The sequence below is a fragment of the Megalobrama amblycephala genome, linkage group LG3 (genome assembly GCF_018812025.1).
Source record: "Megalobrama amblycephala isolate DHTTF-2021 linkage group LG3, ASM1881202v1, whole genome shotgun sequence".
Classification (NCBI taxonomy): domain Eukaryota; kingdom Metazoa; phylum Chordata; class Actinopteri; order Cypriniformes; family Xenocyprididae; genus Megalobrama; species Megalobrama amblycephala.
Genome location: NC_063046.1, coordinates 16,369,535 through 16,379,958, shown reverse-complemented (window position 1 = coordinate 16,379,958; position 10,424 = coordinate 16,369,535). Strand labels below are relative to the sequence as shown.

General features: G+C 35.5%; 1 protein-coding gene across 1 annotated transcript; it reads left to right on the top strand.

Annotated features, from left to right (window-relative positions):
- Positions 1 to 3,482: 3,482 nt before the first annotated feature.
- Positions 3,483 to 5,910, top strand: gtf2a2 (general transcription factor IIA, 2). The gene is made up of 4 exons (XM_048184267.1): positions 3,483 to 3,711; positions 5,123 to 5,227; positions 5,363 to 5,489; positions 5,574 to 5,910. The coding sequence occupies exons 1-4, from the start codon at positions 3,640 to 3,642 to the stop codon at positions 5,597 to 5,599; spliced, it is 330 nt and encodes a 109-aa protein (XP_048040224.1). The 5' UTR covers positions 3,483 to 3,639; the 3' UTR covers positions 5,600 to 5,910.
- The last annotated feature ends 4,514 nt before the right edge of the window (positions 5,911 to 10,424 follow it).

Sequence of the window (10,424 nt, the reverse complement as noted above, 5' to 3'; positions counted from 1 at the left end):
CATGTGATGACTTATACAATGAAATGACGCTGACACGTTTTGGAGCGAACAACCATTAGACTGAGAATCAACAATCAGTTTAGATCAACAAGATCTATTCACTTGGAAATTGTGCTAAATGTAGGCTACCTGTACTTACAGTTTTTCTCAGTCGCTTTGGTACATTTCTCGAATCAAACTCACAATTTGCAAAACAGTAAGTGCATTTCTCAAAACAATTTGTACAAATAGCAAAACACCATGGATAACCTGCAAAAGCCACTCTCTTACTCAAAATCCTTAGTTCATCTCTCAAAAGTAAATATCTGTGTCAATGAACATGTCAGTGCCATCAGAATGACAAGTCCTTGTGTCATTGTGTACGGATAAGACAGTCAAATTGTTTAGTCATGTTCTCAATTTAACAGTTTACTCTGGAGGGATGTTCTGATGGAAACTATGGCTAAAGTTTTGATGACAATTATTGTCAATTATAAGTTACATCTTAGTGTATGTGTGAGTGTAATTGCAAGAGAATGGAAAAGATTCAAATTTACTCTCTTACTGTTTGTACTGTATTTTATTGACAGAACATGTCATTGAGTCATTGAATCATGTCGTTAGAGAAAGTCAAGATTCACCTGGGAGCAATTTACCAATTCAGGACAGATTTAGAAAAAAGTCTAATGGAAATATAGAAAGTATAGAAATATGCTTGACATATTATGATAACGTGTTCAACCATTTTGCATGTAAAGACTTATGCTATGAGCTTGTGCCTAAATGTTGTGGGGGGTGAGACTATTCAACAGAGACCCAATATAATACATTTTGATCTAACATGACATAAGCAACTGATATGGAAACAACAGAGAATTGTACATAATCATTTGCATGGATGTACCAAAGCATTTGCAACTTGTTCAAAGAAATGAGAAACTGCTTTTTTGATGTGCACAAGTGACACAATGATGTGAGAATTGAACAGGTAGTTTTGAGAATTTCAATTCTGATCTGAGAAATGTACCAAAGCGACTGAGAAAAACTGTAATCATTTGCAAAGATGTACTGAGACATTGAGACATGTACTTAGACATTTGCAATTTGATGAAATTAATGAGAAAATCAATTCTGTTGTGAACAATTGCCAAGTGGTTTGGAGGTTTGTCCATGTTGTTTTGAGAATGTAATTTCTGTTTCAAGAAATGAGCCAAACCAATGGAGAAAAACTGTAATAAATTGTCTATATCACATCTCATATTAAAATTGTCATCTACTTAAACAATAGAGTTGTCCTAAAAATAGATGATTAAGACATGTTATTTAACCAACCATTTCTTTAAAACAAACACTTTTCTTGAGGGGAAAAGAAAGAGCGTTACAACAAGCAAATGGAACCCATTCAGTGGAATGGCCCATAAAACATTCCAAGAATGTTTTATTTGTGATTAATTTGTGATATTTTGTTTATTTTTATTCTTTATCAGAAAAAAAACAAAACAAAACTGAAATCTGTTAGTTTTAATAAAATCAGTTCCTGTGAAACAAAGTGGCCTAAGTAAAAAATAAATAAATAAATAAATAAATAAATGAAAATTCTTTCCGAAATGTACAGTTTACAGCATCTTACAAAGGAACAAATGGGAGAAGTTCATGCAATGATTGGACTTGTCATGTGCTGCCATCTACTGGCCTTTTAAGAAACTGCCAGAAGTATTTTAGGTTGCCAAATCATTACTAAGAGTGATAAGAAATAAAGGCTGGATAATAATGTTTATGTGACTAATAAACAATCTCACATATATTTTCATTGTTTATTTATTTAGGATGATAACTTTCGAATTCCGTTTTGAAAATTAATGGTACGACACCCTGTTACAGTTTTTCTCAGTCGCTTTGGTGCATTTCTCACATCACTATTTACATTTGCACAACAGTTAATGCAGTTCTCAAAACAATTAGTACAAACTGCAAAACCTAGTTGATAACCTGCAAAAGCGTGTCACTTGCTCAAAATGGATAGGTCATTCCTCAAAAGCAAGTATTCGTGTCAATGAAAGTGTCAGTGTCATCAAGATGAAAAGTCCTGACACCATTGTTTATGAACAAGATAGTCAAATGGCTTTGTCATGTTTTCATTATGACAGTTTACTCTGTCAATGTTTTCCAATGCAAAAAAGTCAGATCTTGGTGACACTACCTGAAAATGCTCAAGACAGCACTATATACTATTTGCACAGCCATTTGAAAAATACAGTAAAGTTACACATTACTGTATTTAGTGAGGTAACTGAGTACAAGACACTGAATATGTATGTTTCACATTTTTACTGCATATGCTCTTTGCAATTCTAATTTGTTCACAGCATTGTGCAAAAGAAAAAATACACCCTTATTTGCAACAAACATAAACTCCCTTTGGGTAGAGCTGTGCACAACTGTAAACAATATTGCAGTACATATGGCAAATCTTTACTGTAACACTACTGTACACTACAATACACTAAATGTGTGATGCAGTAAAGCTGTACGTCTAAATGTAAATTGTACAGTGACAAGTTCTTGTCCCACTGCAAGCTTCATGTATGACACGATGACAGTAGTGCAGTGCAGATTGTTTAGTGCTGAATTACTGTCCATTTATACACACCTGTTCTCCCAACGAAATGTTTGAATAATTGAATTTACAGTGGTTCTCCCAACATTTGGCTGCACCCTTCGACCAGCCTCAGCCATTGTGAGGCCGTGATTGACAACATGATCCACAATTGTAGCCCTGATTTCATCAGGGATCTGCCTATTGGCCTCTTCTTCCTCTTCCCCTGTTTTGTCCCCTTCCCCTTCTTCCCCGCACCCTTACCCCTCTTCCATGAGGCTGACCTTCCACTTCTGTGTCACAGTGTTGTAGAAATGGTACACACTATGTCCTGCTTGGTTCGTATATGCTTGTAAAATGGGGGTTTATGGGATTCACCTCTGACAGTGATTGTATAGAGAAGTGGCTTATCATTGGTTGCAACTAATGCTTCACACACCCCTTCTCATCAGTGAAAGTTGAGATTCACTTGAGAGAAATTGTTCAATTTAGGAGACATTTTCAGGAAAAAAAGATTTTAAAAAAATGTGTAAAATTTGCTTGACAGATTTTGACAACTAGTTCAACATTTTTGTATGTAATGACTCAAGCAATGAAATGAAGACTATTAGTTTTATATGGAATGACTATTCAGCATTCACAAGTATAGTTAATTTTGACTGACATGACATAAGCAAATGATAATGTTATAAAACAGCAGAGAGTTGTATGAAAGCAATTGATGCATGTCAAAAAGCATTTGCAATTTGTTCGAAGGAATGAGAAACTGCTACTATGATGTGCACAAATGACTAAATGTTGTGGAGGTTGAACTAACTGTTGTGCAAATGTAAATAGTGATGTGAGAAATGCACCAAAGCGACTGAGAAAAACTGTAATATATTTGTATCATAGTGCGACTCGGGACTGGAGGGAGATGGATGTCCCTCGCGTGTTTCCGTAGCGCGATCGGTCTAAGTTTGGATATTGAGGAAGTGCTCAGCCAGCGGGCAAATCACAAAGCATCAGCGAATATCCTACGTTTATTTTAAACAGTACATTCGCGTTCGCACTGAAAATACACTATGGCATATCAACTCTACAGAAACACGACACTCGGAAATAGTCTACAGGAGAGTCTCGATGAGCTTATTCAGGTAAGATTGTTGAATCAAAGTGAAGTTATCTAGCTTGGTTGCTAGCCAGCGCAGAATGATGTGATAAATTGATAAACAAACATAACGGGATAAAGACGATAACTGCACATCCAGTCATCCGCTTTCCGTGGTTTATTACATCATATGTTAGTTTTAAAGCCTATCATTTGTCCTGATAGTGGTTAACGTTAGTAATTTGTTGATTTATTAGTAAATGAGTGTTAGCTAACACCAGCTGTGTTTGTAGTTTAGCTGCTTTTTATTGGAATAAGTCATAAGTTAACCGCTTTAGTAAATGATAAATAAACTATTTTAGTGTTTCTTAGATGTTTACGTAAAATGTTTAGTTTTCAAATGACCGCGGTTTGGGACATAACCAGAAATCCCTGTCCGTGTTTATTAATAACAATTATACAGAAAGAGTTTGTAGTACTTCATTCAGTGTGTTCAATTTTATGTCTAATAATATTAACTATTAATAATTTAAGATGGAATACTTGTTTCACTCATGAAACCAGAACGTATTTTGTGTTTAATTAAAATCAAAATACTAGCTTAAAGGGTTAGTTCACCCAAAAATAAAATTCTGTCATTTATTACTTACCCTCATGCCGCTCCACACCTTCGTTCATCTTCGGAACACAAATTCAGATATTTTAGTTGAAATCTGATGGCTCAGTGAGGCCTTCATAGGGAGCAATGGACACTTCCTCTCTCAAGATCCATAAAGGTACTAAAAACATATTTAAATCGGTTCATGTGAGTACAGTGGTTCAATATTAATATTATAAAGCGACGAGAATATTTTTGGTGCGCCAAAAAAACAAAATAACGACTTATTTAGTGATGGCCGATTTCAAAACACTGCTTCAGGAAGCATCGGAGCATAAATGAATCAGTGTATCGAATCATGATTCGGATCGCGTGTCAAACTGCCAACGGCTGAAATCACGTGACTTTGGCGCTCCGAACAGCAGATTCGATACACTGATTCATTTATGATCCGATGCTTCCTGAAGCAGTGTTTTGAAATCGGCCATAATTAAATAAGTCGTTATTTTGTTTTTTTGGCGCACCAAAAATATTCTCGTTGCTTTATAATATTAATATTGAACCACTGTACTCACATGAACCGATTTAAATATGTTTTTAGTACATTAATGGATCTTGAGAGAGGAAATGTCATTCTTCCCTATGAAGGCCTCACGGAGCCATCGGATTTCAACTAAAATATCTTAATTTGTGTTCCGAAGATGAACGAAGGTCTTACGGGTGTAGAACGGCATGAGTAAGTAATAAATTACAGAATTTTCATTTTTGGGTGAACTAACCCTTTAATGAACAAAGCTTAATAGTGTGTTATGAATTCTCTCAGTAATGGAAAATAACTATATTTTCCCTCCATTCATAGACTCAACAGATCACACCACAGTTAGCCCTCCAAGTACTTTTACAGTTTGATAAAGCTATCAACACAGCGCTGGCCAACCGGGTCCGCAACAGAGTCAATTTTAGGGTAAGTCAAGTGAATGCCTTATTTCTTTAGGTTATTTTTATTGTCTCCTTATGCAAGTTCTTTAGGTAACTAGTTTTGCCTTGAACTGGACACAGTTGTGACACTAAAAATAACTGATCTTTGTTTTATCCACAGGGATCTCTGAACACATACAGATTCTGTGATAACGTCTGGACGTTTGTTTTAAATGACGTCGAGTTCCGGGAGGTGACTGATCTGGTCAAGGTGGACAAAGTAAAAATTGTAGCATGTGATGGCAAAAGTAAGACGGAAGTTGGATCTACATGCTATATTTTCATACTTTATGGTGTGATGCAGTCCTTCTAATTGAATGTTTCTGTTATAGACACTGGGTCTAATGCAACTGAGTGAAATCAAGGTGGATAGAGAGAAATGGATTGAACTGAGTTGCTGGCTGATGGGGAAGGATGACCAGAATTGAAGACGAGGCACACAGCGGAGGGGACTGTGTATATATTATTTATTACAAGAACCAGTTCTCCAGCCTTCATACACCAACCTGCTCAGTGGAGGACTGACAAACGTATGGAGCACAAAAGGCCTCGGATGTCACATGAAAGTTTTCTTTTTATAAATAAATATATATAATTTTCATAGAAATGACAATGCTTTTCAGTTTGTTACTATTTAGCGTATTCTCTAATAAACTTGTTTTAAAGGTTTTTGGTTTCTCTTGTTGTGGGGATTGTTTTTTGAACTGTTTCTTATGTGCTTTTTTTGTACTTCAAATGAACAGGATAATAGAACTGTAACAGGAAATGATCTGAATCATTTTCGATTTCTGGTTTCCAATGCAAAACGCACCACTGAAAGTGCAGGGCCACGTCCCCAAATGTTTTTGAGCAGTTTAATCTTTATTATCTGTGACCTATAACCATAAACATAGCAAAACCACACTAACATGGTTAGGCTGAACTGTGTAAGATTTCTGCTCACTATTCAGTGATTTTGGCCATTAAATCAGCCAGAAATGTGATCAATCAGAAGAATAAATGACTCTGTGTATCGTTTATAGGAGAGCAACGAATAGGTGTTGGCTGCATTTTCATTTTGAGCCATGTGGGAACTCTTATAATTTGAGAGTCTTGACTTTGCCTGATAACAGTAATAAAAATTGTGTTGATGGCAGATGTGTGTTGTCAACTGATCTCATCACCTGAACATCAGTGCATGAGTGATTATGCAGCACTGTCCTATTCACAGCTAAGCCATGCATTTCGGTTTCTTAATACTTCCCAAGTCATGACCTAACCATGCATTTTTTTATTTAGCATTAGAGCCATTTTTTATTTGACTTTTACCCAAAGTAGATTTACCTTCAATCACCATTTATTAAATCTCCTGCATTAAAGAGCATCACTCATAGGGCAACTCCATTAAGCCTGATTACACACACACACACATACAGTAGCCGAGGAAGGGGGTCTTTGTGTCAGCGTCATACTATTTGCATCTCGCTGTGTCTATTAAACAGTCTGGATGTGGGATGCTGGAAGGGGACATCACTATTTTCAGTTGTTGATCATTTTGTCTGCTGGTCACAGAGACTGCGAAGCTACATGGTGATGGCTGGACTTTAAGAGCCTATTATAAAGATGGATAACAGGGGCTTTGGAGGGAAAAGGGCCAAAGAGGGTTCCTTTAAGCGTGCATCTATTAAACGCACATCCTCTGGATCTCAGAAGGTAAGAGACCTCAACAAACTTGAAATTCCACCCATTCTCCACCTATTGCAATTGACTGGGTTATCTTGAGTTGGTTAGGAAACATGTATGTTTTGAATTATGAACCATAACTAAGAATTTTGGGCCCTCTGTCCTACTTGAATGTTTGTGCGCTTATAGAATCGTTCCCACTTTTAACTCGACCAGCTATGGTTGTGTTTGGGCATGGCTAATTAACCGAAGTTACATCGTCTTATGCAATGAATTTTGAATTTGTTTAGGATTCACCATATCTTTGAAGATTTGAGTGGTTTTGCACAATAAAATCAAAGGTTTGTATAATGTTAACAAAAATTGGGATTTCTGTTGGTTATATTTTTACATTGGCAGTGTTTTACATTTTTTGGATGGTCATGTACATGTGTGTAAGCTCATTTGGTGAATGCACTGATTCCCGTGGCGGTCTTGATCTCTGAGGGTGCGCTCACACACTTGCACGCATACATACAGAACAAAACATTTTCAGCATTGTCCTCTAATCTCTGATAATGGCCCAGTAAAGATCACTGGCCTGGGTAGCTTAAACCTCTGTTCTCTGTAATTCTCAGTCTTATGTGATTAATGCAGAGTTCTGTGGAATGAATCCAAACACAAGTGGTCAAAAACAAACTTAGTGGGCTTAGAATGAACATGAAATCATTGCAAATCTGCTTGTGGTTTCACAGCAATGGAAAATAGTGTGCTGGAGTTCATGAAAATTCAAGGTTGCATCAAAATTTCCAGCACTGTCATGATTCAAATGACCTTCCAGCTCTGTAAACTAGGTATAAGCTGATAAGCACCTGTTTTCATTATCAAATGCATAGGCTACATGATTTCAAATCATCATTTGCAACTGAAAATGTTTTGGAACAGAATGTTTGTTTATTCAATGTTCATGAAAAAGCACTTTTAAGATTGAATGTTAAAGATGTTGATTCTAAAATAGTGGGCCTACACTGTAGTTTGTAGGAATGAAAAAAATCACCATGATCAGCAAAAGTCCATTAGAATATATTAACTCCCCGAAATATATGTTTTTGGGAATCACAATGAGCATACACTATCTCTCCTGTAAACATTATGGAAAAGTTAGTCTCCGTTTCCTATTGGTAGACAGAGTTAATTTGCTTTTTGCTTGATTTGCTTAGATGAGGATTATCCGAGTTGAGCTTCTCACAGAGCTCCTTTATGTAGCTGCTCACGGGGTAGACATGTGTTAATGTGAGAGATTTGAGGGACTAAATTGTAATTATGGATCAGTGGGAGCAGATTTTTCTGGTTTTCTCTTTCTGTTTAATTTACCGGTCAATCTGATACAGGAAGTCTGGGGACTTTAGGGACAATATTGGCTATGTGTCTTTGCATGGTAGCGTAGATAAAACAAGGGAAATATAATCTAATAGAATAGTGCCATTAAAGCTCTGACTTATAAGATATAAGGTAATTTTTCCCCCAAAAAATTATTTTTTACATTTTTTTGTTTTATCTTTTACATTTGTTTTAACTAAAATATATCATATAAATAATGCTGGGCAAACGATTAATCGTGATAAATCGCATCCATACATGCAAATATTTCTTAAATATACAGTCAAATCAAAATTTATTCAGACACCTTGTACATTTAATTAGTTAATACAGTTTATTCACTATAGTTTAAAAAAATGCTAATAAAATATGACAAGACCTCAGAGTTAAACTGTGTCAGAAAAAAATAATCTTAATTATGTCAGTAAGCAAAACATGGTCAGGTCAAAGTGTTTGGTATAAATTTTTTTTTTATCAATTTCACTGTATAAAGAATTTTTGGGTATAATATGTCACAGTTGACTTTATTTTGCTATCCTTACTTACATATATGAACTATAGTGTCCTGCACCCACTAGTAAAAATATATCAAAAATGTCTGAATAATTTTTGGTTTGACTGTATACATGCATTGTATTTTTGTGTATTTAAATATACAAAATTAAGATTACACAGCACACAGACATATATTATGTAAACACAAACTTTTATTTTTGATGTGATTAATCATTTGCCCAGCACTAATAAATATATTAAAAAGTTTTTGCCTAAAAGACCATTTCAATGTATTTCAAAATTTCAATTTCAAAATAACAAAGTAGTTTCAGAGAACGGTCAAGCTTCACCTCTGGGAAATTCCATTTAGGATTTGGGAGAAGCGAAGCTCTAAAATGCCCAAATCCAAAGATGTCAAAAGCTGTCGACAGATGTCTAAACACAAATCTCACATGTACTTGGGACAGAGCCAGATTGTATTTCAGTGATACTGCTCTGTGTGATTAATTTTTTATTATTATTATTATTTGCTAGAGTAACATTGGACAGTTTTATAGATCACCTTTCTGAAACAGGTAAAAACTTACTGTTTCTGATATAAATGCTAAATGAATGGCAGAACATTAGTAAAGACTTCAGGCATTGATGTCTTTTATATCATTCCTATCTTTCCCAGTTTACCTTAACAAAAAGCATTAAGAAGAGGTATGGAGGGGCTAATGGGGAGATTAGCATGTTGACCAATGAGGCAGATTAGAGAGCCTCAGAGTGGGCTTTAGTTTGTGGTGTTCCAGTGGATTGGTCATGAGGTTCCAGTAGGATTATCTTCAGCAGTGGTCATGGGACTCTGAGACTGAGGTCCAGCACACGTGGTCCAGGGCAAAATAAAGACCACTGCTCCATAAATGAAGGCCACAGGCAGTTGAAGGCAAGCTGGAGGAAGACTTCATGACAAGCCTGACATTATGTAAGCCTTGTGTCTCTCTCTTTAACTGCAAGGGTAAGTGCCTGTCTAGCAAGTCAGTTTGAGCTCAAGAGATAATATTAATTATATCTATTTATTGGTGGAATATTGTCTGCTAGAGTAAAGGGAAAGGGGCATCTTACAAGCTTTTGTCACTGTAATCTGTTTGCCTCCCAGTCTTGGCTTTTTAAAGAGCTTGTTCCATTAAAAACATATTTTTTTTGCATCCACAGCATGAATTTTCCTTTCAATTATGTGTTTGGCTTATTATTGGGGCATTGAGGTTCAGGCATATTTTTGTAAATATCCTTGTTACACAAACAACATTAAGCTGATTGATTAGTTCAATAGCAAAATGTCTTCTGTCATTTTGTTTAAAATATTTTTTGATGTATTACAAGCCTTTTTTCACACATTGTCTTAAATACAAGTGCAATTAAAATTCTAAAATATATGAAAAGAAAGAAAACAATTGTGAGAGGGAAAAGTATTTTATATGTTTGTGACAGTGCATTGACCTAGAAGGGTTCAGTTGTTTTCATAATTTTAATATGTCTAAAGTGATTTCATTTACCCAGAGTGCTTTACAGCTGTTATGAAAACTCGTGCACTCAAAAATATACGGTATATGCAGGTAACCTATATATAATCACAATTCTTTTTACAAATTGTGCTGTTTTTATTGTTTTCCACATCAATAGTT